The following is a 20,615-nucleotide window of genomic DNA, read 5'->3' on the forward strand; positions in this document are numbered from 1 at the left end:
GACGGTTTTGTTTGGGTACGGATTGACTGGATTTCTTTTCATCTATATTCAAAAACAACAAATAGCTACAAACCAGGATATTTTTCTACTGTAATAGTTTCTTAGGAATATACAATGCCTTTATTTCCGTAACAGAAATGTGTCAGAACTATGGACACTGTTTAAACGGTGTCGTTTTTATTTACTTGTGTCTAAAAAACTATCAAAATGTAGATTTCATATTATTCATGGTAAAACAAGGGGCCCCTAGAGAGTGGTTACAACATATCATCCTTTAATTTTTTTGTACAAGTATTTAACGTTTAGCGAGACATTTCTAATGATCAACCAAAATTACAAAATACAGGCGAGAGTTCGCAGGTTAGAAAGCACAAGTAATGCAAACGAAACGAAAATCAAAACAAGCTAATACCACATGTGTGAAAACTGTCAACGCATTGAAATAATTCACAGCACCAATGTATCTTGCATGTTTCAAAGATTCCCAGGAGTTCAAAATGTAAAAAGTTTACAGACGGACAGACAGACAGATGGGCAGATGGACAGACGGACGACGGGCAAAATGTGATGAGAGTGGTTCACTTGTGCTTTCAGCTCAGGTGAGCTAAAAACAAAAATTGAAGTTGATTTTGATATGCTGTTATTTCTGCTTTAAGAGATTTTTAGCAATTATTTTTTAAGTACATGTGAAAATCTGCCTTAAATTACGTAAGATACCATAAACATCTTAGTTATGCAACACAGAGGTATTGTTGCTATGGAAATTAAAGAAATTAAAGAAGCATAGAAAATCACGCAGGAATTCTTAATCTTTAAAAGGCCTAAAGCAACGGCAAACATTTTTAGCAAAGGTATGGATTTTTTTTAAGTCACTTTAAAGTTAATGAAATATTTGATTTCTTCTTAACTATTATGAATAACAACCTAAAAATATTACAATTTTCCTAGATTTTCAGCGTGTTACAAGAGCACCTGTTCTCGTTTTTTTCGGGGTTTTTTTTCAATTTAAACATCTTTCTTGCACAGTGATTATGATGTGAATATTTAGATTTTGAATACAAATTAAATACACAAATCAAATTTTAAGACAAATTATGTTTAGATACAAATGAAAAACACTTTGAAAATATGCATGTCTTTATAATTTCATGCGATCCGAGAAAGTCTCTTAAAAATGGTGTAACACAGCAAATATAATGTTTATCTTTATGTATGTCTACAGTGCATGCGTTCTGCTAAAATTCAGAGCAGCTAGTAAACATAAACGAAAGTCGTGTAGTGGATAATGCGTATTGTTATACTTTCATGTTAAATACTGAAATCTGATTGGTTAAGACGCAGTTAATAATATTTACTATTACCCTCAGCGTTAGCAACGCACTTGGCAACGGGTAACATTAAAAAATGTTACATGCGCGAAAATTATGCGCGTACGGTTCGCTGTAGAATTCACGTTATTCCTATATAAAAGCAGTAAAATTTTCTTAAAAATTTTAAAAAAGACATTCAGTATAACAAAATAAATAGTGCCTGTTTGGGAGGATAACAGTTGAAATTGACACCCCTCGAAAACCATTGTCAACCTCCGCTTCGCGTCGGTTGACAATGGTTTTCTCGGGGTGTCAATTTCAACTGTTACCCTCCCAAACAGGCACTATTTATATAATAACAGTCTGTACATTGCACCTAGAATGTTTTTTTAATAATTGATAGGTTTGGCTTAAGGTGCTCTTTTTGTAATCAAAGCAAATATTTAAATCAGCATTGTTATGCACTTAATTAAGAAGGATTGAATTAGGAATTTACTAAAAACCATTGCCTATTGTCTAGCCAAAGGCCCGAATTACCGAGTATTCATGTTGCAAGATTTTTAAAAGTGCTATCTCTTTACCAGTTGAATAGTAAACATTGCTTATGAGAATCAGTGAATAAACAAACATACATAAAATGGCTAGTCATTTGGCTTATAAGAACCCGTAGCGATTATGAAGTATGATTAGGTTTAGGGGGCCTAAAACTGTTTTGTGTATACCTTTAAAATCCACTGCATATGCAGACAATCATGCTTTTTAAACTCACAGCCCTCACAGGAGACGGTCTGAAAAATATTTTCAATTCTTTTACATTCTGTTCTTTTATGAAAATCTCACAAAAGGTAAAAATTATATGAAATGGCAAACCTATGATTCTTACCTGTGCATATAACTCGGGTAAATAATTCATATCAAAGCTTACTCCTTGATCTAACAAAACTCTCACGTAGTCGCATCGATTGGCTTTTAGTGCCTCCAAAAGGAGAATCTTAAAAAAAGGAAACAATGCGTTGTTTAATTAAAACGCTCCAAACTCGGCCCAGTTGAAATGTGAATAGTAATTAAAAAAAAATTAACACGGATATTCATTATTATCATTATTTGAAAAAAAAGAAGAAAGAAGGAAATTCTTTAATCTTACAGGACCACATCTCTCTAGACTCTCTGATTCTTGAAAAAGCTGATATCCGAAAAAGAAATATAACGGAAGCGATGTAGGGGCTGAAAACTTTGGATTCAGTACGTATGGTCTTATGTCTTTTTTGAAACCTTCCAAGAGTTCGTAGATAGTTTGTTCTGTTGGACTGATGGAATTTTTGCGCAGAAAATTCCAGGCGAGTGAAATGTCCTTGATTGTCTGGTTATCTGTGGTTTTTTCTTTGCCAGTCGATACTGTGCCCGGTTTTTCCTTTTTGTTCTTTACGGGTTTTACTTCGGGATCTAACGAGTACGAGAAATAATGTATATTTTTTTTTCACAAAATTATCTTTAATTCACATAACTGTATATAAATATTTTTAATAGTTGTAATTTGTTATGCATTTAAACATATGGTTGCTTGAATTTCTGAAATTTGATGTCTAAACGCTCTTAACATTTAGTATCAAGATTGTTTTTTTTTTATTTAACTGCTCCTGAGTCGTATTCAATATATGCAGATGTTTGTTAAAAACTGATTTAGAATTTATTTAGCCACTTGAGGAAAGGATCTGACTTATACCATGTTTCATATTTATAAATCAAGCCCTTGCCTTTGTCCTTGGCATGAGATGAACATTTTTAAACATTTTTCCTATGCATTTCTATGTTAAAATTTGAACTCCGTCTGGGACCCTAATTTGGTCACAATTAATCACAATTTTTATAATTTAGAATTTTCACTAAATATAGAAGCGTTTATGTAAATATTGGCATTTCTGGTGCAGTGGTTCTTGAGAAGAAAATGTTTAAACATTTTTCCTATGCATTTTTATGTTAAACTTGGAACCCCGCCTGGGGCCTCAATTCTAGTCCGGGGTCACTATATTTACAATTTAAAATCTTCACTTTATATTAAAGCTTTTGTGTTAATATTGACATTTCTGATTAAGTGGCTCTTAAGAAGAATATTTTAAAAGACACACACCATATGCTCACTGTTTCGCAATTATCTCCCTTAAAAAAAAGTTGAGGCCTTTATTTTAACAATTTAGAATTCCCTTCTCATAAGGATGCTTTATACCAAGTGTGGTAAAAATTGACCCAGTGGTTTTCGAGAAGAAGTCAAAAACGTGAAAAGTTTACAGACGGACAGACAGACGGACGGACAGACAGTCAGACGAACAGACAACGAACAACGGACAGCGGGTGATTCTTCGGTTGAGGTGAGCTTAAAAGTTACTTGTGAATTATAGTACATCAAGGCATGAAAAATATATCTTAAACATATTAAAGGTCATATGAAACGATTTTTTACACTATGATTTTCTTTCATAAATATAAAGCTTAGTATAAACATATGTTAAAATACTTGAAGTAAGATTTTTTTGCCTTTGCATTACTGAAAAATAACCGTGAAAACTCAGCACCTGAAAAAATTCTTCCCCGCTTATCGTTCTTGATTTTGGGGATTTATGACGTCACACAGACCCATCGATGTTAACAAGGCCTCAAAACTAGTGTAATTTTACAGTAGTTTATCGAGTTGATTTAAGTAATTTTTGCATATCTAAACGAGATCATTTGATTTCGTAGTACAGATGACTTCGTTTTAATTGGTCGTTAATGAATAAATATAATATTATTTCTCACCAGAGTAATATCATGATGAAAATCCCGTACTGCAGTGAAAATTTAACGAAAGAAATGCTCCAAAATTAACAGCTGATTAATGAATTACCCTAATCCTTTTGAAAAAGAAACATAATTTTCTTCTTCGATACGTATAATGATTGCATTTAATTCATTTGATTTATTTTGCCACATAAAAAAGTATAAGGCAGGCCAATGAAAATGTTTGAAGCATTGTGAACACAGTTTGTATTTAAGAGCTGCTGTAAAATGCCGCAATATTATTCTTAAATGTTATTCTTATATGATATAAATTTATGACTTATTGATATTTACATGTAGCAATATCTTTAGAAAATACTTTGTGTACACGTGTATTAACGTTTTATTGAATTAGATCGCGGAAATATGGTATTTAAGGATTTAGAAATGTATCGGTAAAATAAATCAGTTGTTTGATAAAAATTGTTGTGAACGAATGTGAAGATAATCAACAGACTTTATTAAGAACAAGCATCAATAATATTAAAAGAACGAAAGAAACAATGTCGGAAGAAAGTGGGATTGAAGGGATCTGTGAGTAAACACCGCACATGTATACGTTGTAAAAACAAAAAACTGCACATACGAGTACACGTTTCAAAATCATAACATTTGAAGAAATTACTTTTAGACCAAAAATAATTAAATGGTAACATGTTTGTGAATTTGAAAGCGAAACAAACAATTGAATCGTGAAGCGAATTAGGCACCACGTACGAGGCCTATAAGTTGTTTAGAAAAAAAAAATCTTAATGAATTGCATGAAGGTGCAAATGGGAAAAAAACGATCAGTTATTTTTTAATTTGACAATTTCATTAAAAAGATTGCAATAAAACATATATACATGCATATATTAAAATTATATTATACTTCGATGTAGATCTATGAAAAAAATCATTCATTCTCCGTGCAGTCTCTAAACGGAATAGGTAAACGCTATCAAATATAAACGCACACGATTTCATTTCCTGAGAGAAAAAATACTGCCGTAATTGATTATGGTATAATTATACAAGTTTTTATATAGAATAGCATTTTTTTCTTTTAGACATGGATATTTGTATTCACAACAAAGCTTTATATGACCATTGGGTCTTACTGACGTCATAAGCAAGGGAGGTAAGCCGCGTAAACCAATGTTCCTTTTCCCGATTAAGTGATTTTGATCGACTATGGCGCTCACATGATGCATAAAATATTTAAAAAAACAATGTCAGTCTTATTAAATAGCTCTTATGAACTCATTCCCGTATATAACTCAGTATGGTCAGGATATCGTTTCATATGACCTTTAAGAATAATCAATGATTGTATTATGATTTGAACGCCCCCCCCCCCCCCCCCAAAAAAAAATGGAGACAGTTTTATTATTTTTAGGACTGAGCCCAAAAGGTGACTTACTGCTTACTCAAAACCATAGTGTGAACCTTGGGTGGTGATGTTTCACTTGATGTTATTAAACGGTCGATTAAGTTCATAAAAAAGCCTTAAAATATTGAATAATAAAGTTGGTAATTGAAAGAAATATAAAGAAGAACCAAACAGAAGTGTAAAACAGGATGCAATGACAATTTTTCTTTAAAATTTTAAATAAAAATCTGCAAAATAAAAGACGTCAAATAAACCTATGACGTAATTTTGCTATTTTGATGTTAGTATTTAGTTTCACTGCACTGCTATGTAAGTCACGCAAACATCACTTTGTCTACATAGCATAAGCCGTATTCCTTGTTTTTTTTTCATATGATTTGTTTTACTGAATTTTAATTTATTCTTTTAAACTGTAATGGGAATCCAAAACAGTATCAGAATTTATGGATCACCCTGTATCATATCTGAAACGCAATTTTATCGTCCAAAGGTAGGTTATATTCTCTTTATTATTTCAAATTTTTCTAAATATGATACTTTAACAATGCATTAAATAAAAGTTAAGTGTAGTATTTTACTTTAACTTTGTAAGCGATTGACGCAATTACAAAGCGTTTAACATGTATTAGTCATGTAAGTATGTCATTGGTTGTAGTTACGAGTGGGAGTAATTCGGTTATTTATTCACTCAGACCATATATATCCAATGGTAAATGAGGTACAAAACTGTGTAAGTTTCGGTTAAATCGTAATATCAACGGTCTAATAATGCATAATATTATAATACAACATAACAATACAAGTGTCAATAAGCATTACCAAAAAAGGCAGTAAAAAAGTGGATGATCAGGTTGCATAATGAATACAAAGTTTGGTATTTGATACGTAAATAATTATAATAATAAATACTCATATAAGTTACTCTGTACAGCAGACTTGCTTATGGATGTTTGAAATAAAAGTGCTTAGTTTTTTCAATGTTGTTTTCGTAAAGTGAAATTCGTCCGCTTATTTACCAGTATTACAGTGTGTGAAATTCCTGTCATTTACATGAATTCCATAAATGTACCATCTACCAGTTTCAATCGCTAAACGGTGTTTTGCTGTTCTGAACTTAATAAGTGGTTTTCAATTTTTTTCGCAATCGTAGAATGCTTAAGTATTTTTCAAATCCAAAGTTTGTTTATAAATATTATATGTTTGACCATTGGATTATCTATATTATTTACCCGTTTCCGAATAAACTGGTCTTGTAACCTTTGTTTGATACAGCAGAAATTCACTTAACATTAAATATTGTAGTGCATTGTTCTGTCCATATCATAGAAAAACCACAAAAGTCTAAAGTGTCATATAAAAACACACAGTCGTTATTACACATAAATCGGTTTGATGAATACTTATATACTATAAACACAATCTTATTGTCTTAACCTTTAATCGTATTTGTCCAATACGAGATCATTCGAGAATACACAGTAACATACAATGGATAACGACCTGATTCGCCATAGACCATTCAAGATGGCATGCTACTTTTTAAACATAGAACATATTTTGAAAATTTCAAATAATTTTTATTCTGCACTATATTCTCGTAACCCAACTGTCACAACCATAGATCAATACCAGGACTGCTACTTTATCAAACAAATCAAACTGATATTCTAGGCCCAGGGCAGATTAAAGAGACTTATTTTTCTAATAATACTATACATAGATTTGGAATAGATTTGGAATTATTTATTATTTTTTGGGGGTCGTAACGTCATGTTACTAACTTATTTTTACTCTAAGCGAATTATTCAAAGTAGTATAAATGAATTTATATTTTTTAACACTACAAAATAATTCATACCTATTTCATTCAACACAATGAGAAAAATTAAAAACAAAAACAATTTTCATCTCATCAGGCATGATAACACCAAAATATGATACAAATAAATGGAGTTTTCATAATGCATTTTTTGTTTGTTTTTCAAAAACATATTTAAATTTTAAAACCAATACATCGATAATCTAATTTTTAAGACAAAATAAATGCAATTTATCAAATGTGGCTATACTCACCGGGCAACAGTTTTTCGATTGACCAGCAACTAACTACTGCCTCTCCTACGACATTGGACAACATTAGTGGGTCATTGTTGTGAAGATCAAATACACCAACCTACCAGACAAACACAAAATGTACTTTGTTTTGATAATTTAATGCTTACATACAGTCTGTTTGAATAAATTTTAAAGTCTTATTTAAGGGAGATAATGTTTATATATATATATATATATATATATATATATATATATATATATATATATATATATATATATATATATATATATATATATATAATCAAAAAAGAAAGAGAAAATGAACAGTTCCAAAGTTTCTATTCACTAGCGCTTTCTGGATTTACATCCTTCTTCAGGTGAACATACATAACTTTCACTCATTTTGGATTATATATATATATATATATATATATATATATATATATATATATATATATATTTATATATATATATATATATATATATATATATATATATATATATATATATATATATATATATATATATATATATTTTTTTTTTTTTTTTTTTTATATTTATATGTGAAAATGTATTCGTTTCACATTACGTTAAATAGATTGATTGGGGAAATGCTTTTTTTTACGGATATGGATATTTTTAAAAATCAAAGCGTTGAAAAGAATACTTACTAAATCGCTTTTTTCTTTAATGGATTGCATATGTTGTATCAATTCAGTATATTGCTCTCCATCAAACCGAATACCAAATAAAACGCTAGCTTTTTTACGAAGATCATTTGGACTATGAATAGAAATGTTAAAAACATTACAACAGACTCACGATATATATTTTATCAGCCAGCAGAATAGATTGATAATGATAAAAATCCAACAAATTGAATCCTATTTTATTTTTAAATGATATTTATCATTTAGAACAATTTGATCATTTGGGGGGGGGGGGGTAGGGGATGTTAATTTTGTTTAATTTCTTTACTTTTCCAAATAGGCAGACACCAAGTCAGCAGCCTTTCCCGATCCCTTCATGACAATGACAGGTAGTTTTCTTTGGAGTGCCTCATTTACGTGAGCAATGTCATCGATGTCTCCCTCACATAGAATTATAGCAATGGGAATTGGCATTTCTGAAATTTTTAGAATAACATTCAAATATACAATGCATTAATTACACTACATGTCAATGGGCCACATAGCACACCTGAACAAACGTTTTATTTTTTTATTTTTTTAAATCTGAAACCTTTCCAAAATACATGTACATGTATATTACAACTTACACAAATTATTAGATACTATTTTAAATTTGGCAATGCATAAAACATATTTATAAAGATAAGATAATTGAAATTAACTTGTTATATTCAAAGTAGTATCAAAAGACCAATCTTATCATCACTGGCCTTAATTTATCAATGATAACGAATTTAGACAATGAATAATAAGTAGGTCATTGTGACCTACCGGTGGATAAAGATGTAATAAGGTTTTAAAATACACCAAATAACAAAGTTTGTTGATCATTATAGACCTTATAATATCAAAGTAATAAGGTTTTTTTTATAAATAATTATAAATTAAAGAAGACGTTTAAGCATTGAATCATTATTTTTTGAAAAATGTGGTCTCATAACTGCAACAGTATGTACATACAAATTGAATAACGCGCGCTAGTGACGGTTAGCTATCATAACGGATGTAAGGATTTGCGAGTTACCGTGAAATAAAATCAGGTAGAACATCCGTAACTTAATTCCTACGGACGGAAGAATATCACCAGTGACCATTTGATGCCGATAATATTTTGGAAATGATTTTTGCGTAAAATGGAATCGTGAATTCTATGTTAAGCTAAGAAAATCACGGCAATCTGTTTTCAAATTCTTTCTTGAATTTTGGTTTGTTTCTTCATATTACAAAACAAATGTTGAATGTGTTTACGTGCAACATTGATTATATTATCCCATTTGGGACAATATTTCAATATTTCAATATTTGTTTATTATATTTTCAATTACCGCTTAATAGTTTTATTTCAAGCAATTATGATAAAATCAAATGGAAAGAAATGATGACTAGACACATTTCCAACATCATACACTCACCATCATAACCGTAAAAGATGTATGAAATGTTAATGTTGACTTTGACAGAGGTAACCTTTGATTTCAAATAGTTAGCCTGAAGACAGATATGTTGCCCATAGCCGCGGATTCAAGTTTAAGTAATTACGCAAATTTTCCATTTTATCTCCGACTTCTGCCATATTACTTTTCGATTTCTATTGTTCTGCTAACCGCTACACATCTTTTATAAAGCCGAAAGCATAATTCATGCTTCATGGTATTTCATTCTCTTGAACAATGTACCATTGGACGGAAAAATTTGTAAGAACAGATTGACACAGGACGAATGACCATCTTCAAGTTCTCCTTAAAGATAGCTAAAAGGTGTTTAAAGGTAGTTTTAAGACGATCTTTAATCCACCTTTAAGCTATATAGCTATATGTGTTGCTTAAAGGTGGCTTAAAGAAAGCGTTAAAATGGCTAAAATGCAGCTTAAAGACTATCTTTAAGCCACCTCTAAGCCACCTTTAAGGACAACTTATAGCTCCTTAATGTCCAAACTTCTTTAAGCCACCTTTAAGCTACCTTTAAGCCACCTTTAAGCCATCAAAAAATCTGTTAATTCAATATTGTGCTTAATTTACCAACAAAATGTATTATATTTATGACAGAAAAGGTATTGAAAACGGTTCATGTTCTAGAAAATAAAATGAAAAACAAAATCAAAATGCCCCAGGATTCAACCCAGGACCCTTCGTTTACCAGCATCTCCTCACTCCATCTGCGCCACGGCAACTCATATCTTATTCACCCCTGCGAATGTTATTTTCATTCAAATTTTAGACCACGTGGTTTTATTTGACCCTTTCAGTTTCGCAGTAAAAATCGTACCACGTGTATAAAGTCTATTTCACAGTATCTAGGTTCTTGTAGTCAAATATAAAATCTGGAGGTTTATTGATTTTAAATTTTATCTTCATTAATTGGTGAATTAAATGTGTTCTAGAAATAAATGTGACTATACAAAAATTAGTTTTTGTCTGCTGTTGCAACAACTAACATGCTTAAAAGAGATCCCTCCTGAGGATTAATTTTCGATCCGCGCCTGACCTAGTAATAACATCAAGTGAAACAGACTTTACCATTTTATGCAGAATGTTCCTTGAAAATGGCTCGATATACTAAGTTTTAATGCAAAACAGACACCCATTATTTTTTTTTTAAAACATGGTATTGCACACCACAAGCATCAACCATGGCTATGATGTTATTAAGCAACCCAATGTTTATATTTTTTAACCACTCTACACGTGGTTGAACATGAACGATAACTCTGTTCTGAATATTAAAGTTTAATATAAATAACTGCTAGATGGTGAAATAAGACATACATCTTGAAAGCTTTTCCCGTTTTAACATAAATCAAAGTAGGATATGATATAAAAAAACGACCAGTACTTACGTATTTTGAGAATATTATCCGAACACTTATACTTCCGCTCGAAATTTCGCAGGAACTGAACAAATCTCGATGAAGTCTCGTGAACTTTCATTCGAACACCTCTGGATTTATTACTTACTTAGCAACGATAAAGAAAACATTCCGAACACATTTACATGGGTGTTATTAGTTGTTTTTATATCCTATTAATTAGTGGTCATTGAATCAATGTGTTGAGTGTGTATTTTTTACTTGAAAAGATTTTGACTTCCATTTAGTTTGTAACAATCAATTATAAATAATTTAATTTATAAATTACATGCATGCATGTATTTAAAATGAATTACAGAACTTGGTCTTCATTGAAAAAAAATATTATACCTAAACGGAAACCGATAGGCTTACTAGTACTTAGTTAATAAATTTAAACCGAGTAGATATACGTTCACCTAAATTATAGCTAAATAAAATGCAAGGAAGAAGATGAAACCTTCTCTTTAATTAAATGCATTGAAACTATTAAGGTATTACTTCTACGCAATTTCCCGGTTTTCTTGATCACGGCGCCGTTCCGTTATATATATTTTTAATAATATTGATTATTATACATTTACAACAGATCAAGAATAACAAATTAAATGAAAAATGTTTAAATATTTAATTTTATACATGATTTTTAAACTATCATATATTACCAATTACCGGTGACGTATTTACTGCATGTGGCAATTGCAAATGATGTATAGATATACATGTACATACAATTGTATGATGCACCAGGCCAGGTATGTGACATTCCTTGTACATATATTTAAATAATTAACCCCCATTTATGATCACCGGTACAATGATTAATTAGCATCTAGATTTTACTCTTACATACATGTATCTTTAATTTGTAGACGTACCATTTTTAAAAGCCAGAGTTAGGAAATAATACTTTAAAAATGAATTACAATTGTAAATAAACTTTTATTTACTAGACTTATCGCATACATGTACATGATAGGATTTCAACGCCTTTAGAAACCCTGACGTGCGCCTGGACACACGGCACACCTGTAGTGTACATTGTATATCTTGTGTATTCTGTGTTAGTTGCAGGGGTTTTCTTAAGCTGGACAATCAATAGACTCTAATTAGATATACATAAACGAACAAAACTATATCTAGACAAACAAAGCAGTAATATCCTGCCCGATATAGCAATGGCAGTTTAGAGACTCTTTATGTTTACCATGTATCTAGCAGATCGAGAATTAGACCTAGAAATATTTAAAATTAAAAAATACATATCTTAAATCGATCATTAAATTAAATTATGCATTATTGGTCCATTGTTTGGTTTTGTTTAATAACCGAATGAACTAAGAGAGAGAGAGAGAGAGAGAGAGAGAGAGAGAGAGAGAGAGAGAGAGAGAGAGAGAGAGAGAGAGAGATTTCACCAATTTATTCATAATAGGAAACAAACATACTTTAATATAATTTCATGCGTAGATTTGGATACAGAGACTGCGCTAACCCCTACAATAATTTTGAAACCAAAAAAAAAAAATGATAATGAAGAATTTTATAACGGCAATCTGTGTCCAGTGGAGCGGTGTTGATGATAGCGATCTGTGTTTAATGGAGCGACAATTGAAACCGCCTGGAACACACCCTCGCCCCCCCCCCCCCCTTATCCTTGGAAATTATATCATCACTCGGATCACCTCCTCCCATCCATATCGAATCTGTTTAGCTTGGTCAAACTTGTCTTAAAAGGAACTTAAAGATGTTGTAAAGACTACTAAAAGGGAGCGTAAATGCCACTTAAAGATGCTTAAAAATGGCTTAAAGGTGACTTAAGGTAGCTCCATACTCGTAAAATTCTCTGAGGAAAGTTGAAAAACCGAACTGATTTCGACTTAATAGACTTAAATGTCATCAATTGTTAGAAAAAATATACATGTTATCACACTTAAAAAATATATTTTAGCATTAGAAAAATGTATTTTTTTTTGTTAAAAGTAAAATCTTGTAGGCAGAAATTTGTTTTTCTTGTTTAATTTTAATGTCAACTTTATCAGAAAACTGAAATTACAAAAATATTTTAAAATTAATCGTTGGGATAAGAAAAACTATAGCATTTAGACATACAACTGAGAGAAAAGTCAGAATAAGAGTTATTTCCCCTTTGCATAGATAAAATATATAAAAAATTTGGAAATTTAGTATAAAATTAAGTGCGAAAATATCTTAAACCTACCAATAATTCTAATTACATCCATGTGATAATATTCACATAAAATAAATAAAACTATCTTGCACAATTTTTAAAGAATTCAAAGTTTTACCAAAAAGTGTGACATCACAGAACACTGGATCTACTTTAAAGAAGTTTGGACATGAAGGAGCTATAAGCTCAGCTTAAAGGTGGCTTAAAGATTGTTTATCCTTTAAGCCACCTTTACGCCACCTTTAAGTCACCTTTAAGGACTTGCTTAAAGATTTTTTTTTCGCCCTGTGTGAAATCCAGGAACACATGTTTAAAAAAATTCTTGATTATTTTAGATCGTTTAACTGCGTCGTACTAGAACTGTATTATCATCGCACATGCGCATGCTGAGGATCGTGCAGTGACAACATGAAGTTCATGTTCAGAAAAAAAGAGTGTTTAGAAACTGATAATAGCGAAAATTTGTTACTTTCTTGGATTTACTATATCTTATTTTCGATGTTGAGTGTAGTGCAGCCGAGTTCTACAAAATTATGCAGACGTTGCACATTCAGTATGACCGACACGTATTCGATGTGCACGCAAAATTAGGCAGCACTATCTGTGCAATATAATGCAGATACCTTGGCAATTCTTTCAAAGAATGTACCCTTATTTTTTTATATTCACTATATTTAGATTCGTATATTTTTATTTAAAAAATATTACTACTAAATGTAGTTCAAGCATAGATCTAGGCGTCCAACCTTGATGCCTAGATTGGAAGGCAACCGACTTTCTCGGCACGATGGAAAAGAATAAGGCGACCAAATACTTTATATATGCATGTCAGCTTTTAGGATAACATTTTCGTTTGTAGGCTCAACAAGTGAAAATAAAGATTACATTAATATCTTCTCGATATTTGAATTTCACCATAAATGACGGAGTAAAATTTAAAAAAAACTAAAAGACATTTCCATTTTATTGCAGAATATAATATGCTTTTGAGCACTTTAGAATTAAAGACGAATCCCAAATTTCTTCATTTGGCAGCTTGATATTTTATTAGACTTTTAGTAAATGGTGGTCTAGGCACTTCAACTTCAAGCTTTACTATAATGATATGTTGCAAAGGACTATTTTTGGTATAGTTCCATTCCTGCCCCCAAATGTAAACATGTTTTTAATAGTGTCGTATAAAAATCAAATCTCCATAAATCATTGTACATGTACTGAGGATACCTTTCGCTTTATTTTTAATTTTAGTCATCATTACTAATTCGCTGTTTATCTAGGACGTCATCTAAATGATACAATTCCCGCAATTTTGCAAAAAAATCAAAATTTTGTAATTTTGTCTTTATATTTTGCATTCGGTAGTATTGAGCGCAGGTATGCTCAAGTACGATTTTAACGTATGTTTTTTTTCTTCCTATAATTATACACATCATACTCAAAAGTGGTAGTTTAGCAAGCCTGCGCTTGATCTTTCCAAGTCGAAAAACCATCGGAAAACACCCTTATTTTGCAACAAAAGATCAATTTATCAAAATAATACAAAACTCATGACGTCATTTCTACCTTATGACGTCACTTTGATGGTAACCTTTCACATACTTATTTTTAATATGATTTCAACTATCTGCAACTTTATTTTTCAAAGTTGTAATTTGAATTGAAAAATCTAAATTTTGGGGGCGAAAAATGCATAATACCGCACATAGTCCTTTGTCAAGGTTTGGTAAAACGTAGATTGACTTGACTATATCTATTTAAATGTAACTTAAAGTCAGTGAAAACTTACTGCTTTCCATTTTCTGGCTAAAAAATGACACTTCTTGCTCCGAAACGAATGATTCAAAACTGATAAGGAATTTGGATCCGTCTCCTTTCCCATGTATAGCTTTGTGTATGTATGCCTTTTTTCTCTCCTCTGCTGACAGCTGAATTGTCTAAAAGTTGTTTATTTGAGTATTTTAAGCTCACTCGATCGAATAGATAGTGAATTGCGAATGTATATTATCTAACAATTCAAGCATAATTTGAAGCCATAGAAGTTTAATTATTTAATGTACCTCTTTCCCAACGATACTGACAAGTTTGATGTGTCGGTCCTGATGACCAATGTCTTTATGCTCAGTTTTAAACTCCATGTTCCCGTAATGTTTGTAGGCGTCTGTGACTACCTTTGATACTCCTTGCTTATTCCCTCGGTACAAAATCCAGGTTTCTGTTAAGAAAAAACGGCTATTTAAAGTTGCTTGGTAAGCAATTTGTTATCAAATTTTATGCACGCTTTTAAACGTTGGTTATTCTAAGTTATTAATAATTATAGACATTTCAGTAGTTTTGCCAGTCAATTAAGCCAAATTTCAATGCAGAAAAATACGTACACAATTTGCTAACAAAACAAACGACATAAAAGGGTACCGCCTTAATTCGCCTCCAGTTAAAATTCACCCCTGACAGACGAGACGAGTATGGTTGTATTACGACCTTGACATCGTTTTAAATAAAGGTCGAAATGATCAGGCAAATTAAAAATAAACGTGTGGACGTTTTGTTCGCTAATATTTCTGAAGTTTGCTTTCTTTACAATCGATGCATAGCATGCTGGTTGAATAACCCCAATTGTTTGGGGGACGAAACCAAACGGTTTCGTTTTCTGAGCATTCACGTGATGCATTTTTGTTTGTTTTTTCGTTTGCCCAAAAAGAAATAATTTTATTTACTTTGAATATTTCTAACTTTGAAAGACGACTGATTATGCTGGTGTAAATAGGAGAAAGTCCATAATTTTTTGAGATAAATGATTTGTTTAGAAAAAAAAATTGATACTGTAATAACGAAAAAATCGGACCAAGCAGCTATAAAGCCGCTATTTTGTTTTTCTTGTAATAATCATAGATTTTGAATTCTTAAACAAACTATAATGGTTTACAGATTAGATATACATACATGTTCGGGTCTAAGAATATCGATGAGAACTACTATATATATTTGTTTTCCCTCGGACTGAAATGTCACACTTTCATTGGTTTAAATATTGCACGTGACTACCTCATATATCTTTATGTATGTTCAGTGATAATTAATATTCGGCAAGATGGTCGTCATTTGCCGAATTTCGACATTTTATAGCATTTAATACAGAAACCGCATGCCGTAAGTTCTTACGATATTTGGAGTAGTTGCCCTTTGAAATTCTTTAAAATCAGAGTAGTTGCCCCTTAAATATTGATGTCACACCGTTTTGTCTGGTGCAGAACAAAATAGCAGCATTGAGATTTGCTCAAATCTCTGCAGAGAAAAGGGAGAACAACAAAACACTGTACGTAAACATTGATAAAGCTAAGATTTTCAAAGACTACATGTATTTGAAAGATGAGATTGATAATTTTAAAGAATTTAAATGAGTTTAATTAAAGAGATGTTAGGCAATCTGTATACCTGGGTTTGCGTCAACCATCGGTTTTTGTGAATAAATGTGTCAATCGATAGGATAGTCATCGGGAAAACAAAACACTTATAAGGTTTGTTACTGACTGACTACAGAAATACATCTTGTTGATCAATCTCATTGACGGCTGGGCTTCGCCTCGCCATCTATAAGATTGATCAAACCGATAAATTTCTGTAGTCAGTCAGTAACAAACTGTATAAGTAATAATGCCCATGTACTGTATAGTTAGGGGTATTAGTTAAAATTAAATGTCATTCTTAAGATGTTCCCTTCTTCATCATTTATCATGTTTCACCATTCCAAATATTGCATTATAAAAGCAGTGCAATAATTGCATCTCTTTTGTGACAATTAAGATGAACTTATTCCATACCTCCTCCACTCTTTGCTGCTTCAATCAACGCCGTTTGGAAAACAGTTTTCGGCCAGGGTCTGGGGACGAAGCTATCAGAGTCCCCGATCACAGAGAAAACCATGGTGGGTGTTGATTTCACCACGTCCAGAATGTCATCCCACGTCTTCTCCGCATCAGTCGTCGCATCAGATATATTCTTTCATAAACATTTACAAGTATATAACTATGCATATATTACATAACATTTACTTTATTATTTGTTTATCACGAAGTATACTTAGTTATTCTGTACACTTATAAATATTTGCATTTTTAAACTTAAACAAAATCTTTAAAAGCACTATCTAGTTGTGATAACGTTTATTCAAATATCAACCATAAATGATGATGCCATTGACAAATGATGTCTTTTTCTGTTAAGGACAAGGCAACTAGTATGCGTTTGTTAAGCTACCAAGAGACTCCATAGGCTAACGTCAGGTTTACAATTGGATAATATATATTTTTTTTAACCTCTGCTATTTCTTTCTCCCATATTACTTTCAAATGTTTATGAATTGAAATGTGTTACTTTATTCAGAATTTAAAACGTCGATTTCGTGATATTTTCTCAAAAATGTTTTGAAAAAATCTTGCATAAAACAAGCTATTTGTTATGTTTAACGTACTTTTGTAGCACATATTGTTTGCACTGTCGATTATGTTATCTAAATTACTTAAGATTGAAATGTTGGAAAGTTTTTAAAGGGGCTAGTTCACAATTTTGGTCATATTCTATTTTGTTCTTGTTATTATTTACAATGCTTTAAGGATGCATATTTAATGATTAAAAACGTTTTAGAGTCAGTCGTAGAGTTATAAGCAAGATACAACCTGAGGGTTTGTTGGTATGTAAACAAGGCTCGTGTCCTGTTTCTGTTTACATAGGTTTACTGTACCAGTAAAATCCTTTTTCAAACAGATTTGTTTATCTTTTTATTCATTTTAAGCACAAAGAAACAGTTTCTAACGTTTAGCACATTCATTTTAGGCCTAAAACAGGAATTTTCACTTTAACAGTCAAAATGTAAACAATAGCAATGTTTACATATCAAAGAATTGCAAGCTCTGTAACTCGCTCATAACTCAAAGAATGACACTGAAAATTTTGTTGCCTATTAAAAATACCCTACTCAAGCATTGTAAACATTAAAATCGGAAAAATAATATTTGACAAAATCGTGACCATGCCCCTTTAATAGAGATGAGAGCTAATATACATCGAAAAGCGCCAGTCATGATATAGTTAATTTTGTCAAACAAGTTGATTGCCAATATGGCGGGGGAAAGAAGCTGGAAGTATTTTATTTTTTTAACTGTTAGTAGCCCTTATCTAACTTTCATTTGACATTGATTTTCTTATTTATACGTCCTGTAATAAGGGTTTTTTTCGCATAGCGGGCTTCTCCAGCCTCTCGCTGCGCTCGGTATTATCAGGTAAACTCCAAACAGACCGACGTATGCAAATGAATCACAAGTATATATAAATCAATGAAATGTTTTCCCTATGCGGATTGACAATTACATAACTGTATACGTACATTTGCTTGCTTTATATAATATATAATCATTGCAGAAAAATTAACATAACCCGTTCACGCGGGTTATGTATTTTTTTCTACACTGTCGCTACCTTCATAAACCGAATAAATCATCAAAGAAAGCATCTTATTGTTAAAATGAATGAACCATGTTTTGAGTATTCATAAATAGAAATTAATTGCATTTCCGGGTAGCCAAAACTTGTTAAAATCAAAGACAACGATAACATGCCATAGTTGACAAGGTGTACTATTGTCTATATATCCCGACAGATTTGATTAAAGGGGCATGTTCATGATTTTAGTCAAATTCTTTTTTTCTGTTTTTATAATGTACAATGCCTTAGGAATGTATTTCCAATGACCAAATGAAATTGGAGAGTCAGTAGTGAAGTTATAAGGAAGATACAGGACTCATAATTCTTTGTCATGTAAACAAGGCTCATGCCCTGTTTTTGTTAACATCAATTCAATATACCAGTAACAGTTCTTTTTCAAGCTGATTTTTCCATCTTCTTATTTAATTCAAGCATGAATAAACAGATCTTAAGGTTTACCACATTTATTTTTGGTATAAAACTGAAGTTTTCACTTAAACGTTCAAAATGTAAACAAACGCGTTGTCTACATAGCAAAAATTGTAAGCTCTGTAACTTGCATTTAACTCAACGAATGGCACTTGATTTTTGGTTGCCTATTAAAAATGCCTCACTGAAACATTGTAAGGAGATTCAAAATGGGACATGGTGACATCTTTTCTCTATTCGGAAGTACTCGGAACACCTCTTAAACGTTATTAACCGGGGTACTTTATGTAGTGCAAAATCCCCGGAGACTTTCTATTTTTTTGGTTATTTATTAAAACCTGAAGAGGCAGAGGGAACGTTTCAGGAGAGATAATATAGATTTGTTTTTCGTTCAAGCAAATTAATGTTGTTTGGGCACAAAGGTATTTGTGATTATCGAGATATTACGGTGGAAGCAGAAACTTGGGACTGAATATACTATGTAGTTGAATTTTACTTCCCAGCATTTCCCGGGAAATACCACTAACTCCACGATGTAACAATTTGAATCCTTCATTGACAATGATATAGAAGTAAAAGGAAAAATAATATTGATTATTAAAAAATGCAATATTGTTATCTCGATTCCATTAGTAAAAATGCACAGTTTAGGGCTGATTGTTTTAAAAAAATGAGTGTTCAAATTAATGTAAATTAAGAACAATCTGCTTGATCGTTATGTTGAATATAAATCTATTCCAATCAATTGTCGTATAACTGGTTATAATAAACGCTCATTTACAAATGATCTTTAAAAATAGACAACTAGGCCTTGCTATTTAGCACAACATCAACAGAGAGATGCTAAAGTTCATCAACGAGTTTATCTACAAATCTTAAAACGATGCATTGCTTATGTTTATTTTATTGAAATTTTATTAGATTCTTCTGATTTATCGGTACGTGGTATGAAAATTGGAACAAAACAAAAACGCAACTACATGAAGAAGCAAATTATCAGTATATGAACAGTCTAAACATTAAGTTTTAAAAATTTCATAGGTTCGCTTATACTATTTGAAATATTACTAACGCGTGCCAAATTCCATACAATTAATCTGTCATCTTGGTATATGTAGTCGTTATTTGGGGAATGACGAGCAAAAATTGGCCAGACGTTGTTTTCAATTATATCTAAATATTTTGGAGCATTGACAATTGTTATGGTTCCCAGACCTTCGTAGGTAATACACCCCCATATCATTAAACTCATGCGTGCTCCGTGACTGGGACTGAAACAAACGGGGTGTTCATTCTTCTCCTGGTCGTCTCCAAACTAAATCACGTTTGTCCACACCCACTTCCACCTCACACTAAATATAACTCTACTCCAGTGCTCATTTACTATTTTTTGTCTGTTCACTCTACGTCATGCAAGTCGCCTTTTTCACAC

The 20,615-nt window shown here is 31.6% G+C and overlaps 2 protein-coding genes across 4 annotated transcripts in view; one reads left to right on the top strand and one right to left on the bottom strand.

The window, feature by feature from the left end:
• Positions 1–20,615, top strand: part of LOC105339282 (limbin) — a 502,381-nt gene that overhangs the window by 37,675 nt on the left and 444,091 nt on the right. The gene's annotated exons all lie outside the window — the stretch shown is intronic.
• Positions 1–20,615, bottom strand: part of LOC105346400 (transient receptor potential cation channel subfamily M member 2) — a 37,007-nt gene that overhangs the window by 14,040 nt on the left and 2,352 nt on the right. Inside the window, exons 2-10 of one of the 3 annotated variants that reach the window (XM_066068020.1) lie at positions 17,095–17,272; positions 15,334–15,488; positions 15,063–15,210; positions 8,530–8,677; positions 8,223–8,334; positions 7,570–7,669; positions 2,455–2,753; positions 2,194–2,301; positions 2,033–2,098 (exon numbers count right to left, since the gene is read on the bottom strand). In XM_066068020.1, the coding sequence (XP_065924092.1) occupies positions 2,033–2,098; positions 2,194–2,301; positions 2,455–2,753; positions 7,570–7,669; positions 8,223–8,334; positions 8,530–8,677; positions 15,063–15,210; positions 15,334–15,488; positions 17,095–17,272 (1,314 nt within the window). The remainder of the gene's footprint in view (positions 1–2,032; positions 2,099–2,193; positions 2,302–2,454; positions 2,754–7,569; positions 7,670–8,222; positions 8,335–8,529; positions 8,678–15,062; positions 15,211–15,333; positions 15,489–17,094; positions 17,273–20,615) is intronic. The other 2 variants (XM_066068022.1, XM_066068021.1) reach the window with 2 other exon arrangements.

This window comes from Magallana gigas, chromosome 8 (assembly GCF_963853765.1).
Source record: "Magallana gigas chromosome 8, xbMagGiga1.1, whole genome shotgun sequence".
Taxonomy (NCBI): Eukaryota; Metazoa; Mollusca; class Bivalvia; order Ostreida; family Ostreidae; genus Magallana; species Magallana gigas.